The following is a 21,677-nucleotide window of genomic DNA, read 5'->3' on the forward strand; positions in this document are numbered from 1 at the left end:
AATACAACATGATTCTCAATAATCAACCTACTTTAACTCAGTTTAGTAACCAACAGTTCACTTCGACATTCAATACAACAATATCCAGATCAAATTAACATATTCCATAAACAACAATTCCTAAACCAACTTGCAACAGTGCCCACTATCATCAAATAAATCTCATATCAACAACCAAATCAAGAAATTAACATGACTAGAAATTTCAGCAACAATCACAGCTTCAATCCAAACTCAATTCATATTTCAGTTTCACAAACAACACCAATTAAACACCATTCACAACCACAATTCAACCAATCCTCATCAATTGGTAATACGATACACTTATAAATTACTTGCAATTATTCAATAAGTCTTCGAGCATTCTTAAATTAAAACTTTTAATTTTGAAACGAACCCCCGACCTCAATTAGTCGAAACCTACAAAACCAAAAGTGTCTAAAAATTCTTTTTCCTTGGCCCAAATTCAACGAGATCGAAACTGACCATTTTCTATAGTTGTGACAGCCATAGAAGCACCGTACACAATAGTAACTCAACCCGGAGACATTAATATCTCAAAAATTCTCAATAAATTATAACAAAACGCTAACATCGAGAGCTTCAAAGTAAGAATAACTTAATGTACTGAGAAAGGACCAAGAACCGAGCAGCCACAGCTCCAACGGTTAACTCCGATGACGTCCGCATTGCTTTCTAGTGACCAGGCACAGCGGGCAGTCCCTTAACAGCAGTTCAACAGCAGCAAGGGTGGCGGAGCCAGCCCTCTTTTTTACATGCAACATCACCAACATCCACCACAATCACCCTTTCCTCCTTGCCAACCCAACGGCGATGGCGGAGACAACCGACATGCAGCGGTGACGAAACGGCGACGGTGGAGACACGATAGCGCGAACCAAACTCCTCCTTCGTGTTCATCTCTCTTTCTTCGTGGAGCCCACACATTGCAACAACAACGGCGATGCTCTTCCCTTTGTGACTGTCTCTCTCCATCCCACCTTTGAATCGTACCCCTCTCCTCTGAACTCGACTCGACGGCATTTGCTTCGTGGGTCCCTCGCTCTCCTCTTCTTCAATGGCGACGCGGTTGCAACATAAGACAACGGCGACAGCAACCTCGATAGTGGCAGTGGCGTGCAACGACAGTGGCGCGACGATGACCGGTGGCAGTGCATCCCTCTCTTGGATCTCCTCTCCGTGCTCTCTCATGTCTCTCTCTTTCTATGGAATTTTTTGATGCTGTTGCTGGGTTTGGTAAGAAAGGGAAACATTGACGGTTAGGATATCAATTTGGGGATTAAGGTTTTGTGTATGAAATTGAGAATTTTGGGTAATTTAGTAATTTTAATAAAAATTAGGATAATAGAGTAATTGAGAACTAATTTTAATCCAACACTAATATTTATAAAAATACTATTTAATTATCAATTTATAAGTTATTTTTAAGTAAATACTCTAATTCAATAATTAGAGATAATCAAATTAATTTCTTTTAAAATCATAAAATAACGTTAAGAATTTAATTATTCAAATTAAAGCATATAAAATACTTATTAATTGACTTTAAATCATAAATAAGAAATTACTTAATTTATATATAAAATCTCTTAAAAATATAATCTTAATTAAATATAATAAATTATAAATAAATTTTTTATTTAATTTTTAAAAATCAGGTCTTACAGTTGGGACTTCTTATATAAATTATTCCATCATATATTTTATTTTATGATAAACAATTTACTATTATGAAAATATAAAATTATAAATAAAAATAGATTAAATACATTTATAACTATGATTAATTAATTATATATTTTTTATTTTTTGGTAACTTAATTATATGTTTATTTAGTAAAGAAAAAAATATTCATTGTAACACCCTACCACATTAAGCTTTACGCTTAAGTCGTAAAACAGAGGTGATGTGATATTACGACCTCTAAAATAAAATGAGTACACATAATAGCATAAAAAATTATAATATGCTAAGAGCCTTGAAGAATAGAGGAAATAAAAATCGCGAATATAAAAGCGCAACGCTCGAGAAATGAGTTAACTGGCGTGCTAAGAAAGCTACAGCTGTCAAGTGTAAAGTAACCCAAAACAGGAACAGAGAGTCAAAGATACAAAATAACGAGCTCCTGACTCAGCCTGCGAAGTCAAGACTGGCCGGAGAATATACACACATATATACATATATATACATATCCAAAACCCAAATGTACATAAACAAAATCCTGCCTCTCCATACACCTCTAGGAGGATCAAAAAGAATAAGTTATGTGGAGAGATAGCTAAGTACATATATATACATCATAGCATAACAAAATAACCCAGTAACCACTCCGCTTCAAGAGTCCAGACGCCTAACGAGATGCCTCTCGACTTGCATCTGAAAAACAACAACATAGTATGGAATGAGAACCAGAGGTTCTCAGTATGGTAAAAGTGCCACACACATAATATATAAGGTCCTGGGAATGCCAGAGGCAATCCTAGAATGCCGACACTCAGATTATAGAACTTAAAGTATTAAATAGAAGCCATAAAAGGTGGTTTTCTATGAGCATCTATACCTAACTTAACTTAATCTTAATTCTAAATCTCATACTGTCATTCCTCCATACCTCCAACTCTATCATGCATTTTCACAGACAAATAGACAGATAAAAGGCAAGCACAAGACAAGCAAGTAATTCAAGTAATATGCATATGATGCATGCCTGTCCTATGGCTGATGATGCTCATCTGTCGGTTATCCAGCCAACCCGACAAGTCTGAATTGCACTTAGACTGTCCCCCGACGTGCATCCCCAAGAGTCTATGCATAGCTTTATCTCAAATAATCAATATTGCTCAATGGGGGTAACATACCCGGGAATTTATATAGTGCCCGGTCACACTTACGTCATAGGGTCAACAGAGTATCGAGTATTCAACCTGGTACATGTGGTGGCAAGCCACGACACTTGATCCAGGGAATCTCGTATCTCAGATTATTCAAATTCATAAGCCATATAAATAATTCAATTATAATTTATCAACATCCACATCATTCTCAATCGCATCTCATTCATCATTATACGTCAATTATGTTCAATCCTTATCCTTCATTGTCACACCTCCCATTCCGTCCATCAATAGTTCCTATTCAAAACATAGTTCATTCTTTTCTAAATGAATCAAACTTAAAACATGCTCATTTTCTTAGTAACTCTAAATCAAACCATATAACTTTTGAATCTAAATCTTTTTAAATAATCATATAAACAAAATCTCTAATTTTTATAAAATTTCGACAACATCTCCTCTAAAACTCGGACTTTGCCACCCTTTTCGGGTCCAAACCTGCTTTCTTTTCAATTCAACATACCCTTCCTCATCATCATAACAGTCACCACAATAAATCTACCTCAGATCAACAATTATACTCATACAATATTCAAATCCAACAACCAAGATTCAACTAAGGATCATAGTTCACTAATCCTAGGCTTCTAACACAAAATACCTTAAATCAATAATTCACCAAATTATTAGTTAATCAACAAGCACCAAACCAACCATGTTCATCAACAATAACATTCAACCATAATTCTCTCCAAATTAACATAACAACATTCACCATCCAAAATTAATAACTAATTATCCAATAAACTTCAACCAAATATATTCATCAACAAATTACTAAACATTAAACATACACCTGCATTTCAACTTATCCTATGGTCATCTAGCCTAAGTTTTCACAGAACATTATATATTAAATGCAAGAAACCTAAACCATACCTTGGCCGATTTCCATGTAATGATCAAAGCTATTTATTCAAAACCAAGACAGCCACTCAAAACTCAACTAATCCGCTTCCTCCAAGTTCCAGTATTCACAATTTCAAGCTCCAATTATTTATTCACAACCTAATACACATTCATAACACATATATATCCAATTTAATACTCAAAGCTCAAATTCAATGAAAATAAAATAGAATTATCGCATCCTCACCTTACCCAAGCTTCACATAAGCAAGAGTGAACATTTTCCTCAAGCTAATTGGATCCTAAAACATCAAAATCAAAGAAACTCAACCTTCACATTCAAAAATCCAAAAATTGGGGGAAAAGAGGGCTGAGAGTGATTAAACAAGTTACCAGTAAAATTGTTCCGGTAGAAATGTAGAGCTCGATGCGGTAGACGCGTGGCCGCAAACGGTGCGGCAATTGGAGCTCGGAAGGAGAAGTTACGGCGTACGAAAGATTGCCGTAAGGGTTCGGTGAAGTTTTCGTTCTTCCCTCCCCTTTACGTGCTGCAACTACGCTTCTGTTAAATGAAGGGGAAGAAATGATTTGGGCTCACTTAAAAGGGCTGGTCCGGTTGGACCGATAGCCCGGTTCGGGTTCGGTTCAACTGGTTCGGTCTTTTCGGTCCAATTTTGGACCGTTTTCTTCGAAATTGGTGTCAAAATTCTCGTTTCAATGAGCTCTATCCTAATTTCATATAATATTCACATTTATAATCCTCCTTATTAAAAACTAATTTATTGACTAATTATCTACTAATTTAACCGAGGTTTACATTAATTAACTTGTAAACTATATAATTACAATTACAAATATGGTTTAATACTGAAAATTATGACATACACTTCTAATTAATTTCTAAGATAAATAAAACTTCTTTTTTTTTCATAATGTCCAATTCATCTTAGTTTATATTGTATTTTCAAAAATCATATTCATTTTTTAATATTTTTGGACACCCAACTATTTTTTTATTTTATATTTTTGGTCTGTCCAGACTAAAATCTATGTAACAGAAAATTATTTTTGGCTAGAAAATTTTTTAAATTTTTGTAAAATAAATAAAAGATATACTAAATATAAAATAAAGATGTGTAAAATAGAAGACTCTAGTATTAATATAATTAGCTTAATAAAATGATTCATATATTTATAAATAGTAACAAAAGAAAGAGAGAAAGAGAAACTATTCGTAGAGAATAAAGAGAGAGAAGGGTGTTTTTATTGATTGTGTGTTATTATTGTCAGAGGCTTAAGCCTCTATTTATATACGTACATGAGGTAACTTTTTCAAATTCTTATTAAATGTACTCTTCCTTGAGAATACTGAACTGGCCATTATAAATGGGTATCCACGTAACTAATCTTATCACAACACTCCCACTTGGATGTCCATTTAATATTATGCCTCATTAAAACCTTACTAAAGAAAAACCCAATGGAAAAAAATTTTAGTAAAGAAAAAAAGTACAAAATCCTTTGTGATGGAGATTGCCTCATTAAAAACCTTGTCACGAGAAATTCAATGGGAAAAAACCTGACCAAGAAAAAAGAGTACGGTCTCCCCCTCTTGTCGACATCATTTAATATCTCGAAATCGGTGCATCCCAATCTGATGTATCAATTTTTCAAAGGAGGATTTGGAAGTGACTTTGTGAATAAATCTGCCAGATTGTCACTTGAGCGGATCTATTGGATATCAATTGTCCCTTGATTTTGAAGATCATGAGTGAAGAAGAATTTGGGAGAAATATGCTTTGTTCTATCACCTTTGATATATCCGCCTTTAAGTTGAGCAATACGTGCTGTATTATCTTCAAACAGGACAATTAGAGTTATCTTCTGATCAATCAGTCCACATGATGACAGAATATATTGGATCAAACTCCTCAGCCAAAAATACTCTCGACTAGCTTCATGTATCGCTAGTATTTCAGCATGATTAGAGGATGTTGTTGTAATCGTTTGTTTTGTGGACCTCTAAGATATAGCTGTACCACCATATTTGAACATGTATCATGTTTGAGATCTGCCTTTCTGTGGATCAGACAAGTATCTAGCATTTGCATAGCCAACTAATTGTGACTTGGATTTATATGGATAAAACAATCCCATATCAACCGTTCCATGAAGATATCGAAAGATTTGTTTAATTCCGTTCCAATGTTTTCTAGTTGGAAAGGAACTGTATCTTACTAGTAAATTCACAGCAAATAATATATCAGGTCTTGTATTATTAGCAAGATACATTAGTGCTCCAATGGCACTAAGATATGGTACTTCAGAACTAAGGATATCTTTATTTTCTTCTTTAGGACGAAATTGATCTTTTTCCACATCTAAAGACCTTACGATCATTGGAGTACTTAATGGATGTGACTTATCCATATAAAATCTCTTCAAGATCTTTTCTATGTATGTTGTTTGATGAATAAAGATCCCATTTTTTTTATGCTCGATTTGCAGGTCGAGACAAAAATTTAGTCTTTCTAAGATCTTTCATCTCAAACTCTTCTTTTAGAGTTTTTATAATAGTTGGAATCTTTTCAGGAGTTCCAATGATATTTAAATCATCAACGTACACAGCAATTATAATGAATCCAGATGCAGATTTCTTTATGAAAACACATGGGCAGATATCATCATTCTTAAATCCGTTTTTGGCCAGATACTTAGTAAGGTGATAATACCACATTCGTCCTGATTGCTTTAGGCCATATAAAGATCTTTGCAATTTAACTGAGTATAACCCCTGCGAATATTCATTGGATGGTTTAGACATCTTTAGTCCTTCAGGGACTTTCATATAGATATTCTGATCTAATGAGCAGTATAAGTAGGCTATTACCACATCCATTAAATGCATATACATTTTGTGATATGCAAATAAACTGACCAAATAACGTAATGTTATCGCATCCACTACAGGGGAATACATTTCTTCATAATCTATACCGGGCCTTTTGAAAAACCTTGTATTACAAGTCGAGCTTTGTAGCATACAACTTCATTTTTCTCATTTTGCTTTCTTATAAATACCCATCGGTATCCAACAGGTTTTACATCTTCTGGTGTACGGACTACAGGTCCAAAGACTTCACATTTTGCAAGTGAGTCTAACTCAGCCTTCATGGCTTCTTTCCATTTTGGCCAATCATCTCTTTGTCAACATTCTTCGACTGATCTTGGCTCAAGATCCTTACTTTCATTCATGATATTTAATGCCACATTATATGTAAATATTTCATTGACAATTGTCTTATTTTGATCCCATTTCTCTCCTGTTAAGACATAATTTATCGAGATCTCATCATTTTCACAATTTTCAGGTACCTGAACGTCTTCTGGCGTTAAAATTATATCAGAATTTTGGACAATTGCAGGTGTCTTTACTATGTATTTTTCAACAGTATACCTTTTTTCTCTTTCGAGGATTTTTGTCTTTGGCACCGATAGGCCTGCCATGCTTCTGGCGTGTATTTGCTTCGGTGACAATTTGTCCAACTAAGACATCAATTCGAATTGGGGCATTTTATGCTGGTATATAAGATTTGATTATCCTCTTTGTATCGGAAAATGCCTCAGGCAATTAATTTGCTATTCTTTGCAAATGTATAATCTTTTGAACTTCTAGTTCACATTGCCCTGATCGAGGATCCAAATGCATCAAGGATGATGCATTTCAATTAAGTTCCTTTTCAGGAAGCTTATTCTCTCCCCTTAATGTTGGAAATTTTAATTCATCAAAATGACAAACCACAAATCGGGCTTTAAATACATCCCCAGTTTGTATCTCAAGGTACCTTACTATAGAGGGAGAATCATATCCAACATATCTCCCCAATTTTCTTTGGGGTCCCATTTTGGTGCGATTAGGTGGTGCAATGAGAACATATATCGCACACCCAAATATTCTTAAATGAGAAATATTTGGCTGCTGGCCAAAAGCTAATTGCATAGGAGAGAACTGATGGTAACTTGTTGGCCTTAATCGAATAAGTGCTGTACCATGTAAAATAGCATGCCTCCAAACCGAGGTTAGGAGATTTATTCTCATAAGTAAGGGTCTAGAAATTAATTGGAGGCGATTAATAAGTGATTCTGCTAACCCATTTTGTGTGTGAACATGAGCTACTGGATGTTCAACTCTTATTCCATTAGCCATACAATAAGCATAAAAAGTTTGGAAAGTAAATTCACCAACATTATCAAGACGAATTGCTTTGATTGAATTTTCTGGAAATTGTGCTTTTAATCGAATAATTTGAGCCAGTAATCTCGCAAACGCCAGGTTGCGAGAAGACAATAAGCACACATGTGACCATCTCGAAGATGTGTCTATTAGAACTATAAAATATCTAAAAGATTCACATGGTGGATGAATAGGTCCACATATATCACCTTCAATCCTTTCTAGGAATTCAGGGGACTCAAATCCAATCTTTACTAATGATGGCCTTAAAATTAACTTCCCCTGAGAACATGGAGCACAACAAAATTCACTAGATTTAAGAATCTTCTGGTTCTTTAGTGAATGTCCATGGGAGTTTTCAATAATTCTCCACATCATGGTTGTTCTCGGATGACCCAATCTATCATGCCAAGTTATGAATTCATTTGGGCTAGTAAACTTCTTGTTTATAATGGCATGCGATTCAATTGCACTAATCTTGGTATAATATAACCCAAATGAAAGTGAGGGTAACTTTTCTAATATAACCTTTTTATTTAAATAATGAGTTGTGATACATAAGTACTCATGATTTCTGTCATTCATAGTCTCAATATGATATCTATTTCGGCGAATATCTTTGAAGCTTAATAAGATTCTCAGAGACTTGGTAGACAATAGTGCATTATTTATTATGAATTTTGTTCCTTCGAGAAACAAAATTATAGCTCTTTCAGAGCCTTCTATCACATTGTCCGGGCCAATAATAGTATTAACATATTCTTCTTTTGGCACAAGATGGGTAAAATATAAATTACTTTTGAGAATGATGTACGAATTTGCACTATCCGCAAGGCAAAGATCTTCACTATATGTCCATGCCATTCTCTTCAAAGACAAATAATAATAAAATGAGTAGAAGTATATGCGTATAAAATTATTTTCTTGATTGAAAATATTTTTCTAAGAAGTATAATATATACTAAAAAAATTTATTATTATTATCTTGGCACATTCAATAATTTTGAAATTCATAACTATTTTATTAAACATTATTTATATACATTATTCAGATGCATAGAAAATAAAACTTAACAAAAAGTTCTTTATATTATTTATTTACATGAATACTTAACAATCTCACGTATTAAACTATTCCATCATTGATCAAATGACCAATATTTCCTTTAGAATTCTCAAAGAAATCAGATACATCATAATATGTGGTGGAATTTTCAGCATCATTTGAAACAAAATTCAACTCTTTTCCTTTATCATCTTTTTTCAAAGATACTTGATAAAGATCGACTAGGTGCATTGGGGTACAACAAGTACGTGACTAATGGCCCTTTCCACCACAATTGAAATATTTATCCTCTGTTGATTTATTTTTCCCATTATTCATTTCTTTATCCCACTTCTGGTGAGATTCTTTGTGAACATAATTCCTTTTCCTTCCATAATTTTTCTTGCTACTTAAACCTTTCGATTTATCTCTTCTTGGGTAATGATTTGCCGCATTTGCTTCAGAAAATGGGGCGGCGCTAGGTGGGCTTGCTTCATGATTTCTTAGAAGCAATTTATCATTGCGTTCAACAACAAGAAGACAAGAAATTAACTCAGAATATTTTTTAAATCCTTTTTCTCGATACTGCTGCTGCAGAAGCACATTCGAGGCATGGAAGGTCGAGAAAGTTTTTTCTAACATATCATTATCAGATATCGTTTCTCCACATAATTTCATTCATGAGGTAATTTAAAACATTGCTAAATTATATTCATTTATGGATTTAAAATCCTGTAGATACAAGTGCGTCAATTCATATCGGGCTTGAGAAAGTATCACCGTCTTTTGATGATTGTACCTTTCTTTAAGGTCTTTCCACAGATTTGCAGGATCTTTTAATATGAGGTATTTATTTCTCAATCCTTCGTCAAGATGACGACGAAGGAAAATCATGACTTTGGCTTTATTCTTCTGTGATGCATTATTTTCAGCTTTAATGGTATCTCCAAGATCCATTGAATCAACATGAATTTCAGCATCTAGTATCCATGATAAATAGTTGTTTCTAGATATATCAAGAGCATTAAATTCAAGATGAGAGAGCTTCGACATAATGAAAATTTGTTACCTAAGTCTTCCTAAAATTTGATCAGAGTTTCGTGTTGCTAACGTGTTGTAAAATAAATAAAAGATATATTAAATATAAAATAAAGATGTGTATAATAAAAGATTCTAGTATTAATATAATTAGCTCAATAAAATAATTTATATATTTATAAGTAGTAACAAAAGAAAGAGAAAAAAAATTATTCGTAGAGAATAAAAAGAGAGAAAGGTGTTTTTATTAATTGTGTGTTAGAGACTTAAGCCTCTATTTATATACGTACATAACGTAGTTTTTTTGAATTCTTATTAAATATACTCTTTCTTAAAAATACTGAACCGCCAATCATAAATAGACATCCACATAACTAATTTTATCACAACACAAATGTCCTTCTAATAATTTATTTCTTAATTACCGTACTTAACTAGTGATGTACTCAAAAAAGAGATTTTCTTTATCACATGTCATTACAAGATTAGTCTATTATCAAACTTTGGTCATTTTTAACTATTGAAATTCTTGCCACAACAGAAATTACCATAATAATATTTTATTAAAATTAAAATAATTAATTATTTGATCAAATTATAATTTAATTACCAAAATAATAATTAAATAATTATTTAGCAAGTATTAGAACTCTATAGGTTCAAGCTAAGGCTATAAGCGAGCAAAAAATTAATCACAATAAATTTATCAATCAAAGATAGAGATGTTGACTCTGTTCCTCGCACTCACCCTAATTCAAGGTTTTAATTTGTTGTCGACGGTAAAGATGATAACAAATCTACACACTTATAAGCCATGTTTCATTCTCCTCTCTAATAGAAGTGGAACTTTATATTTCACTAGGTCCAACATTGTCAATGATTGTCATATTAATCTAGACATTATTGGCTCAAATATAATTTCTTTTATCTTTTTTACTTTAGCTAATATTTAAATTATGGTATATAACTATCAAATTCTAACTTATTATTATTATTATTATAAAATAACATAATTTATAAAATTTATTTCTTCATTCATTTAATATTTTTGGCTATGGGTGCCTTTTTTTTTATATAATTTTGCCATTATAATTAAAGGAGTCAAACTCGTTATTGAAAATTAATGAATTTTTTATTAACTAATAATAATAATAATTAATTTTATAATTATTTAATTTATACCAAAAACTCAATCAATTAGCAATCCCAAAGACTAAGCGTTTGGAATAAAAATATAATAAATACTTTATTAATTATCATGATAGTTATAAATTAAAAAAATTTAATACTATCATTTTTATGAGAATATTTTATTAATAAATATACGTTAATTAATGGGATAAGTATCGTTTTGGTCCATTACGTTGAGAGTCGGAATCGAACCCGTCCCTCATCTAATTTTCGATTTAGAATCGTTCTTAATGTTTTTTTTTTCGTATTAAAATCGTCATTTTTAATAAAATTTTTAATTTTATTCCTAAATTACCCTTATTTTAATAAAAATTATAAAATTTTAAAAAAATAAAATAAAACACGCGTGGGGGGAGGGGGAAGGGGGAAGGGGGAAGGGGGGAGGGTGACCGCCGCCGCCTCGCCCACCTCGCTACTTTCGCGCCTCGCGCGCCTCGCCGCCTCGCGCGCCTCGCCGCCTCGCGCGCCTCGCCGCCACGCGAGCCGCGCCGCCTCTGCCTCCTCCTCCTCCTTTCATCTTCGCCGCTTCGTCAACTCGGGTCGTCGCGAGCTTTCTCTTCGCGGAGGCGCCGCTTACTGCCATCGAGTCGTTCGTCGCGGTCTTTCTTGCAGCTGCTTCGCCTACGACCGCCGCGTCCATGAACCAGCAAGGCGGCTTTGGTGTCGGTTCCAGGTCCAATAGATCTGCTACCACTGTTCCGAGTGGTTCTGCCTCCGTGGACGTCGTTGTCTTCCTCAGCTAGTTCTGTTCCCACCACGTACTATCGCCAGCGTTCAGAGGTCGTGTTTCGGCATTCAGGTAGGTCAATTCCTGAATCAGAATCTCCCGTTGCAGATATGGAATTGTTGTTTTGATGCTAAGATGCTAAAAGCTGATGTTGAGGTGTTGAATTAGATTGTTGATTGAGGTTGTAATTTATGTATCCACAGTCTGTAATTTCGCTTGATATTGAATTTTGATTGATGATTCAACTTCTAATTTTCTAATTTTGTGTTCTGTTGATGGCTTTTCTGTTGTGTCTACTATGGAACACTGGATTTGAATTTTTGCTTAAAATTCTGAATCTGAAATTTGATATTGTGATTGATATGTAATTTCTGTTGATGATTTTTTCTGAATTTGGAGGAAGAGGTATTTGTGCTTGTAGTGGTGGGGGTGGGGGGAAGGGGACGCGGGGTGGGGGTAGGGGGAAGGGGAGACGGGGAGGGGGAGGCGAGAACTGGAGACTGAGGGAGGGGGAGGGGGTGAGGGAGGGGGAGGGGGAGGGAAAAGGGAAAAAGGGGAGGATATTTTTGTTCAAAAAAAAATAAAAAAACGGTTTTAATATGAAAAAACATGTTAAGAATGATTTTAAATCAAAATATACACTAGGGACGGGTTCGATTCCGACCCTCAACGTGAGGGACCAAAACAATACTTATCCCCTTAATTATAACTATGAAAAAAAATTAGTATATATCAGTTTAATGGTAATATCTATTATAAATAAACTCTCTCTCTCTCTCGTTAGTAATTTTGTGATTTAAATTAAAATTACTCTTAAAATATATATATTTCATTATGATAATCTTTAGTAGTTTTGTGTTTTTAATTTTAATAAAAAATACTATCATAATTAATAAAATAAAAAACTTAGTCTTTTATTGAAAGAACTAATATGTAACTCTATCAGTATATTTGGAAGTATTCCGACGATATAATAGGGTGGTCATCATTAATAGAATAGAAGAGCTGAAGAGGGAAGTAAAAAATAATGAAGTGAATCATATCATGGATTCATTGGATTGCTTGGGATTTTTCTAACCGATGAAACAGAAAATTAGAATAAGAAAAAGAAAATTTGAGTTTTTTTTTGTCCCTTGTTATATATATTTTTATATATCACAAAAGGTCAAACAATAAATCACATGGTAAATAACTATTTTGCTCCTGAACTGATTATATTTCTAAATGTCTCTACTTATCGAAATTATTTATGTCTATTTTCTCTCTACATGACAAATTGAATAATGCAGGAGTAGCATCTTCTTATTCTTTCATTGTTTTTTCTTTTCTCGTAGTATTTTCCAATTTAATAGACGAAGAATTAATTTATTATAGATCAAAATTTTATTTAAGAGGTTATTACTAACTAATAAATTGTTGCATGGGTTAATCGGCTATTTCCTACTGCTTTTGGGTTGCCATGTATATATTTTCTTCGGTCCGAATAACGTGGCTGTCTAGTCTTTGGGTTTTTGGGTCTCTTTTGCCATGACCCTGTCATGTTTTATTTTTGGTGAAATGACTCCGTCATGTATATCTTTTTATTGCTTTGGTCCTTGATCCTTATGCTTTTTTTGGTCTTGGACCCTGTCGGTTTTTTATTTTGGGCTACTTAAGAATTATTGGGTTGTATTTGGGCTTTCCATTATAGGTATTATTGGGTCTTCAATGTTGAGTCCAACTTGGAAACCAAAAATCAATGTTGAGTCCAACTTTTATCTTACCTAATTGGCTAATTCATGACCCTAAAAAAAAATAGATTTTTTTTGGGGGGGGGGGGGGTGTGTCCATCTCTGCAAGACATTCTCCAATCTCCGTCGTTAATAAACTAATATTAAAGATGCTACTGAAATGTATAAAAAAAAAAACAACAAAAGAGAGAAGGAAGCAGAATTCTAAGTTTAACCATCTTTAGCCATTAAGCAATGAACAAATTAACCTATAGGAATTTAGGATTGGCAGTCGCACCCGCATTTGTGGTTACCCAATTCAGACGTAACGGGTTGGATCAAGTTCGGGTTACGGATTAATTGTATTCAACAACTTGCTCTCTTGATATATAATGTTTGTGTGTGTATATATATATAAAGATTTTGTTGAAACTGTTGTATTCTGTGTCCATGACTGAATCAATTGTTAATTAGAAGAAGAAGGAGATTCTAGAAGGTGAGAGAGACAGTTTAAAAGAGAGAAGATTCGGAACAAAAAGCACCTTCAGTATTTTTCATTTTTTTATTAACTATTACAAATCCAGCTGTCACGTATATATACATACATATAAGTGAGAATAACTAATTTTACTAACCTGACTATGACAAACTAATCTCTATAATTAACAAGCTAATTATCTAACTAACATTCTCCCTTAAGTTGATAGTTATGCATATTGTCATAATATCAACTTGGAGTAAAAAAAAAAAAAAAACTACAATCTAACTATGACACCATCTAACTAACTAACATTCCCCCTCAAGTTGGGAAAATAGAGAATTTCATGTCACTAACTTGCAATAAGGGAAGATGTCAATCATCAAGTAATAAAATCACTGGTGCTATTCCCCCTCAATTGAGGAGCATACAAATCGAACAGGCCTAGCTTGCTAAAACAGTTCTGAAAAGGACCAGGTGCTAAGGCCTTGGTGAAGATATCTGCTGTTTGATTTTTGCTTGAGATAGGTAGCAACTTAATTAACCTAGACACAGCTCTTTCTCGCACCACATGACAATCTACCTCAATGTGCTTAGTCCTTTCATGAAACACAGGATTCGCAACAATATAAAGGGCAGACTGGTTATCACAATAAAAGAGAATAGGCTGAGTAATAGGAATATTAAGATCATGCAGAAGATAGGACAACCATTGAACCTCATACACACCAGCTGCCATGGCTCTATACTCGGCTTCTGAGGATGACCTCGCTACAGTAGGTTGCTTTTTACTCTTCCAAGAAACCAAAGCATCACCCAAAAAGAAGCAATACCCAGAAATTGACCTCCTGGTATCTGGACAAGATGCCCAGTCAGCATCAGTGAAGCCTTTCAGATAGAGGTCGGAAGAAGTAGGGAATAGAAGGCCAGTAGCGGGGACATTTTTGAGGTATTTCAACACACAAATCGCTGCTTGATAGTGGGCTGTTGTGGGGAAGTCCAAGCACTGACTTAACTTGCCAACTGCATAACAAATGTCCGGCCTTGTCGTGGTCAAATACACCAATCTCCCAACCAATCTGCGATATGCTGAAATGTCGTCATACGGAGGTGCAATTGATCTGGATAGTTTTGATGTATACTCCATGGGAGTACTAACTGGTTTGGCATCACTCAAGCCATAGTCCTTCAACAAATCAGTGACATATTTTTTTTGACAAACAGAGATACCTTTGTTGCTCCTAGCTATTTCCAAGCCTAAGAAATATTTGAGATCACCTATGTCCTTGATACTGAATGCTTTGTCTAGAGCCATCTTTGTTTTCCTTATTTCATCTTGGTCATTCCATGTTAGTATTAAATCATCCACATAAACGAAAACAGCAGTAAACGACTTGGCAGATTATTTAGTGAAGAAAGAGTAATCATTGATGGATTGTTTGTACCCCAAACTAACTAACATTGAAGTCAATTTCACATTCCATTACCTGCTAGCTTGTTTTAGGCCATAGAGAGACTTTCTGAGTTTGCAGACTAGGTCTAGTCTTGGTAGATGAAGGCCTTTAGGGGGTCTCATATAGACCTCCTCATCCAGATCGCCATGTAAAAATGCCGTATTGACATCGAGTTGTTGCAAATACCAATTCTTAGCTGCTGAAATTGCCAAGAGAGTCCGAAGGGTTGCCATCTTCGCAACGGGACTGTATGTGTCAAAAAAATCAAAACCAGGAGTTTGGGTGTAACCCTTTGTAACCAACCGGGCCTTGTGGCGTTCAACAGATCCATCAGGCCTCAATTTCAGTTTAAAAACCCATTTATTACCAATTGTAGACTTGCCATGAGGAAGAGGGATGAGGTCCCATGTTTGGTTTGACTTTAGAGCATTTAATTCTACATTAATGACCTCTTCCCAGCATCTTTGAGTTATAGCTTCCTCATAAGATGAAGGTTCAGATGCATTTGAAACAGCCAATGACAGTGCCTTGTGAGTGGATGAGAGTTTATGGTATGATATGCAATGTGAAAGAGGATACAAGGATGATGATGATTGTGCAATAGAAAGTTTAAAGGTTTTCATGCACTGAAAATCAGCTAGGTGGCATGGTAGTTTTTGGATCCTTGAGGACCTTCTGAGTGAAGTTAATGTAGGAGTTTGTGAGAGAGCCTCCGTGTGAGTCTTCAGTGGTGTGTGAGTGATCTTATGACGTGAACTTTGTTAAATGAGAGGCAACTGTGATAAAATATTGGGTGAATTGTGGTCATCGTGATGTTGTGATGTGGCATCATAAGCCTCAGTGTATAGAAATGGGTCAATGGGCTTATCACATATTGTGTGAGATATAGGAGGTGCGGGAAGCGCTGCCTTAGTGAAGGGCAGACTCGACTCAAAAAACATGACGTCTCTTGACACAAATAATTGTTTGCTTTGTATATCTTGTAAATCATGTTGCTTGTATGCGAAGTTTGTATTCGTAGGTTTTGATGAATGACAAACCAACAAACGACATGAAAGACAAACCATCAAACAACTTGAATGAACAAGCATGTTGAAAGATCAACCAACATTCAACGTTGAGGAATGAAGAGTTGAAAGCAACACAACAACAACAAGAAACTCAAGTCCACAACATTTGAAGACAAGTATAGTGTCTTAGGACTTAGGTAACTTCTTGTTAAGAACCAATTGCTAAATCTCTCAACACACACTCACAAAATGTTTTGATGCACATCTTGCAATTCGATGCTAGCCAAATGGTTTAAAAACTTGTTTTCAAAGGTACAAAAGCATAGGAATTGACTCCAACAAGTTTGAGATCAATCCTAAGCATTTTGAAGTGATTTTGAGCCATTCTTTAAGGTTTGCATCGATGCACACTCATCTTGCATCGATGCAAAGCATGCAACGACTTGTTGCATCGATGCAAAGATGTTTGCATCGATGCAACCTAGCTGAAAATTCAAATTTCAGCGTCAAAGACACATTTGCATCGATGCAAAGTGTTATGCATCGATGCAAATAATTCAAAAACATAAAAAACGGCTAGTTTTGACATAAAGGCTTCATCCCATTAATTCCCCAACGTTTCTAAGGTTTGGGGAATCTATAAATGGATGGATTGAAGCCTTATTTCATAATTTTGAGTATTTGGAAACTATCTTGTTCATATTCTTTCATTCTACACATTTTTAAAGTGATATAATACACAATTTGAGAGAGCAACAATAGTGCTAAACTTGTAATCATACACTCTTCTAGAGAGTACTCATTTCATCTCAACAATTCTTTGAGAATTGTTTTCTTGTACACCTTGTAAATTGGAGTGTGATCTCCAAGGTTGAGTCAAGAGTTATAAACACTATAGTCGGTGAGGATACCAAAGAGGTATACTAAGTACTCAAGGCAAATCTTAGAGAAGGTATCTCTAAGTGGAGTGGGTTAGTATACGAGTGGTGATCATATACCGTGAGGTGTTAGAAACTAAGGACTCGGATTGTAAAAGGTTTTGCGCGAGCACCTTGAAGCTTGGCTATAGTGGAACTTCTCAATTGCGATTGAGAAAGAAGTGGACGTAGGACAAGGATTGTGCCGAACCACTCTAAATAGCGTTTGCATTTCTCCAAACTCATCTCTCCAACATTATTGTCTTTTACCTTTGAGCAAATAAATTGTGATCGAAAAGTAGCTTCGTAAGTACTTAAGGAGTGGCTTAAGTCCGATTGGTGAAAAGCTTGATCAATTTATTTGAGTTGGTGTCTATTGGAAAGTAAAAGCTCCTTATAAATGCTTAGCAATTGAGTTAAGCTCTTGGAAAAATACTAGTACAATAACACTTTTGTATATTGTCTTTAACTTTCGTAAAAAGATTCATTGTTATTGCAATACTCAATTCACCCCCCCTCTTGAGTAATTGTGCATAGGTTCTACAAGTGGCATCAAAGCTTAACCCTTTGAAAGACTTAACCGTTTAAGGGAAAAGATCATGGTAAGCACATGCTTTAACAACAACAACACTAGCGAAGGTAACTCAACCGCTAGACCTCCTCTTTTAATTTTAGCGGAACAAATTACTCTTATTGGAAAAATAAGATGAGAATTTGGATCCGTTCTCAAGATGTGAGAATTTGGAAAGTGATTGAGAATGGAAATCACATTCCAACAAAGACAACAAGCGCTAAAGAAGGAGAAGCCTCCGTCTTAAAGCAAGTACCGAAAGGAGAAGATGAATATAGTGACGATGATTGGAAGAAAGTGGCAATGAATGATAAAGCCATCAACTTCATTCATTGTGCACTTAACGAGCATGATTATATGAAGATCTCTACATGTGAAACCGCTAAAGAGATTTGGGATAAACTCCAAATCACTTACGAAGGAACCGACCACGTTAAAGAATCAAAGGTATTTATGTTGGTTCATGAATGGGAAAATTTTAAAATGAAAGACGAAGAAAGCATTGAAGAAGCTCTTGAAAGACTCTCCAAGATCTTCAACAATCTAAGCATGCTTGGCACAAAGTACAATGATAAACAAATTGTGACCAAGGTGCTTACAAGCCTTACACCAAAATGGAACTCCAAAGTAAACGCCATTGTGGAAGGAAGGCTCTATGATCAACTTACATTTGATCAACTACGAGGTAATCTACTCACCTATGAAATGACTATGCTAAATAGACAAAAAGGTGAAGAAAGCAAGAAGAAAAGTCTCGCCCTTAAAAAATCACTGCAAGAAGAGAGTGATGATAATGAAGAAGAAGGAGATGAAGAATTTGCACTCTTATTAAAAAGATTCAATAAGTTTGCAATGAAGAAAAATTTCAAGAGCAAAACAAAGGTACCAAAATGCTATGAGTGTGGAGAAGTTGGACACATCAAACCCAATTGTCCAAAACTTCAAAAGGAGGACAAAAACAAGAAATTTAAGAAGAAGGAGAAAGCATACATATCATGGGAGAACGAGGATGAATCCGACTCCGATGACGACGAAGTTGCAAATCTTTGCTTAATGGCAAGCGAAGAAAAGGTTAGTGATGACAACTCCACTTCTTTTAATTTACAAGATGAATATGATGCCTTACTTGAGGTGTACACAAAACTTACCCAAGATTATTCTCTCCTAAAGAAAAAGAATATGGAACTTTTAAAACAAAATGAGATGTTGAAAAACGAGAATATCAATCTTGGAAAAGATAAGTGTAGCACAAGTAGTGATCCATACAAATCTTGTAAAATGCATGAAAATGAAATTACAAATCTTAAGAACACTTTAGCTAAGTTCAATGAATCTTCAAAGAACTTAGATAAAATGTTGAAAAACCAAAAGCATGTTCATAATAAGGAAGGTTTGGGTTTTGAAAAAGGAAAATTTAAAAATGCTAAAACTCCTATTAGGCAACCGCAAGCCCAAAAGGTAAGCATGCCTAAAAGGAATGAAGCCTTTAAACATCCTCCTCAACATGCTTCATTTAGAAATTATAATCACAATGCATATAGATCAAAAGATGTTGCATTTAGGAAACAACCTAGGCAACCATTTAGAAACATGCATAGGATGCATAATCCAAATGTCATATGTCATTATTGTAATAAAGTAGGTCATATAGCACCCGTATGCTTTACTAGAATTAAACATATAAACTTTCGTAGTCAAGATACGAGATGGGCACCTTATGGGCATTATGCTCATACTAACCATCAAGGACCCAAATTCACTTGGGTACCTAAATCCCAATTTTAATTATTTTGTAGGTACGTGTTGGAGCTAAGGATACAAATTGGTATGTTGATAGTGGATGCTCCAAACACATGACCGGCGATGAATCAAAGTTCACCGCAATAGAGCCTACAAACGGAGGAAACGTGATCTATGGAGACAATAACACCGGCAAAGTAATCGGCGTTGGAAAAGTTGGTAAAAATCCTTCTACCTCCATAGATAATGTTATACTTGTCAAAGGTCTCAAACATAATCTCATTAGTGTAAGCCAACTTTGTGACAAAGGAAACTTAGTCACCTTTGATTCAAAATGTTGTTTGATAAAAAGGCAAGACACTAATGAAATTGTGCTAATTGGGCACCGTGTTGACAATGTATACATGATTAATCTAAATGAAGTTTCCTCAAATGATGTGAAATGCCTTGTTAGTAAAAATGATGAAACTTGGTTATGGCATCGTAGAGTAGCTCATGCTAACATGGACCATCTTAACAAGTTGGTCTCTAAAGAGTTAGTAATTGGCTTACCAAAGCTATGTTTTGAAAAAGACGTCCTTTGCGACGCATGTCAAAAGGGAAAACAAGTAAAGGCCTCTTTTAAATCCAAAAACATTGTTTCAACAACAAGGCCATTACAACTTTTGCACATGGATCTGTTTGGTCCTTCTAGGACTATGAGCTTTGGTGGCAATTACTATGCTTTAGTTATTGTTGATGATTACTCTCGATTTACATGGACCTTGTTCCTAGCAAACAAGAGTGATGCATTTCGAGCATTCAAAAGATTAGCCAAAGTTATTCAAAATGAAAAGAATTTGCATATATCATCTATTAGAAGTGATCATGGTGGAGAATTTGAAAACAATCTTTTTGAAACTTTTTGTGAAGAAAATGGCATTGAGCATAATTTTTCCTCTCCTGGAACACCACAACAAAATGGTGTGGTTGAAAGGAAAAATCGTCATTTAGAAGAAATGGCGAGAACTATGCTCAATGAGGCTAATATTCCTAAGTACTTTTGGGCGGATGCGGTTAGTACCGCGTGTTATGTTATGAATAGGATTATCATTCGACCTATTCTTAAGAAAACACCGTACGAATTGTACAAAGGAAGAAAGCCAAATATTTCCCACCTTCACGTCTTTGGTTGTAAATGCTTTATTCTAAACAATGGAAAAGATAACTTAGGCAAATTTGATGCTAAGGCTGATGAAGGAATCTTCTTAGACTACTCTTTAACTAGCAAAGCTTTTAGAGTATATAATAAACGCATCATGACTATGGAAGAAAGTATTCATGTCGCTTTTGATGAAACTAACCGTTGTTGTGTTAGAAAAGATTTTGATGAAAATGTAGAAAACTTTGATTCACTAAATTTGAATGGTGAAGACAAAGAAAAAGATTTAAATGAAGCCTCTACAAGCTCAACAAAGGATAGCGTTCAAGTTGAAGAAATTGAACCATCACAAGTACAAATAAACGCACTTCCAAAGGATTGGCGTACTTCAAAGGATCATCCTCTAGACAACGTCATTGGTGATGTTTCGAAAGGGGTAACAACTCGATCCACTTTTAGATATTTATTTGCATATAGTGCTTTTGTTTCTCAAATTGAACCATCTACCATTGAGTCCGCAATTGATGATGAACATTGGGCTATGGCAATGCAAGAGGAGCTTAACCAATTCAAACGAAATGACGTTTGGGAATTGGTGCCTAAACCAAGTAATCAAACAATTGTAGGAACAAAATGGGTTTTTAGAAATAAACT

The 21,677-nt window shown here is 34.8% G+C and overlaps 1 protein-coding gene and 1 long non-coding RNA gene across 2 annotated transcripts; both read right to left on the bottom strand.

Moving 5' to 3' along the window:
* Positions 1 to 2,114: 2,114 nt before the first annotated feature.
* On the bottom strand, positions 2,115 to 4,327 carry LOC130963672 (uncharacterized). The gene is made up of 4 exons (XR_009079819.1): positions 4,162 to 4,327; positions 4,016 to 4,070; positions 3,799 to 3,927; positions 2,115 to 2,401 (listed from the first exon to the last, which is right to left on the bottom strand). It is a non-coding gene; the product is annotated as an uncharacterized LOC130963672 (long non-coding RNA).
* A 10,245-nt stretch (positions 4,328 to 14,572) lies between these two features.
* On the bottom strand, positions 14,573 to 15,505 carry LOC130963152 (uncharacterized mitochondrial protein AtMg00810-like). The gene has a single exon (XM_057889301.1). The coding sequence runs from the start codon at positions 15,503 to 15,505 to the stop codon at positions 14,573 to 14,575; it is 933 nt and encodes a 310-aa protein (XP_057745284.1).
* Positions 15,506 to 21,677: the final 6,172 nt, after the last annotated feature.

This window comes from Arachis stenosperma, chromosome 2 (assembly GCF_014773155.1).
Source record: "Arachis stenosperma cultivar V10309 chromosome 2, arast.V10309.gnm1.PFL2, whole genome shotgun sequence".
Taxonomy (NCBI): domain Eukaryota; kingdom Viridiplantae; phylum Streptophyta; class Magnoliopsida; order Fabales; family Fabaceae; genus Arachis; species Arachis stenosperma.

Bases quoted from the DNA above. Each gene is read 5' to 3' on its own strand.
- LOC130963152 (XM_057889301.1), bottom strand. From the start codon at position 15,505: ATGGCTCTAGACAAAGCATTCAGTATCAAGGACATAGGTGATCTCAAA.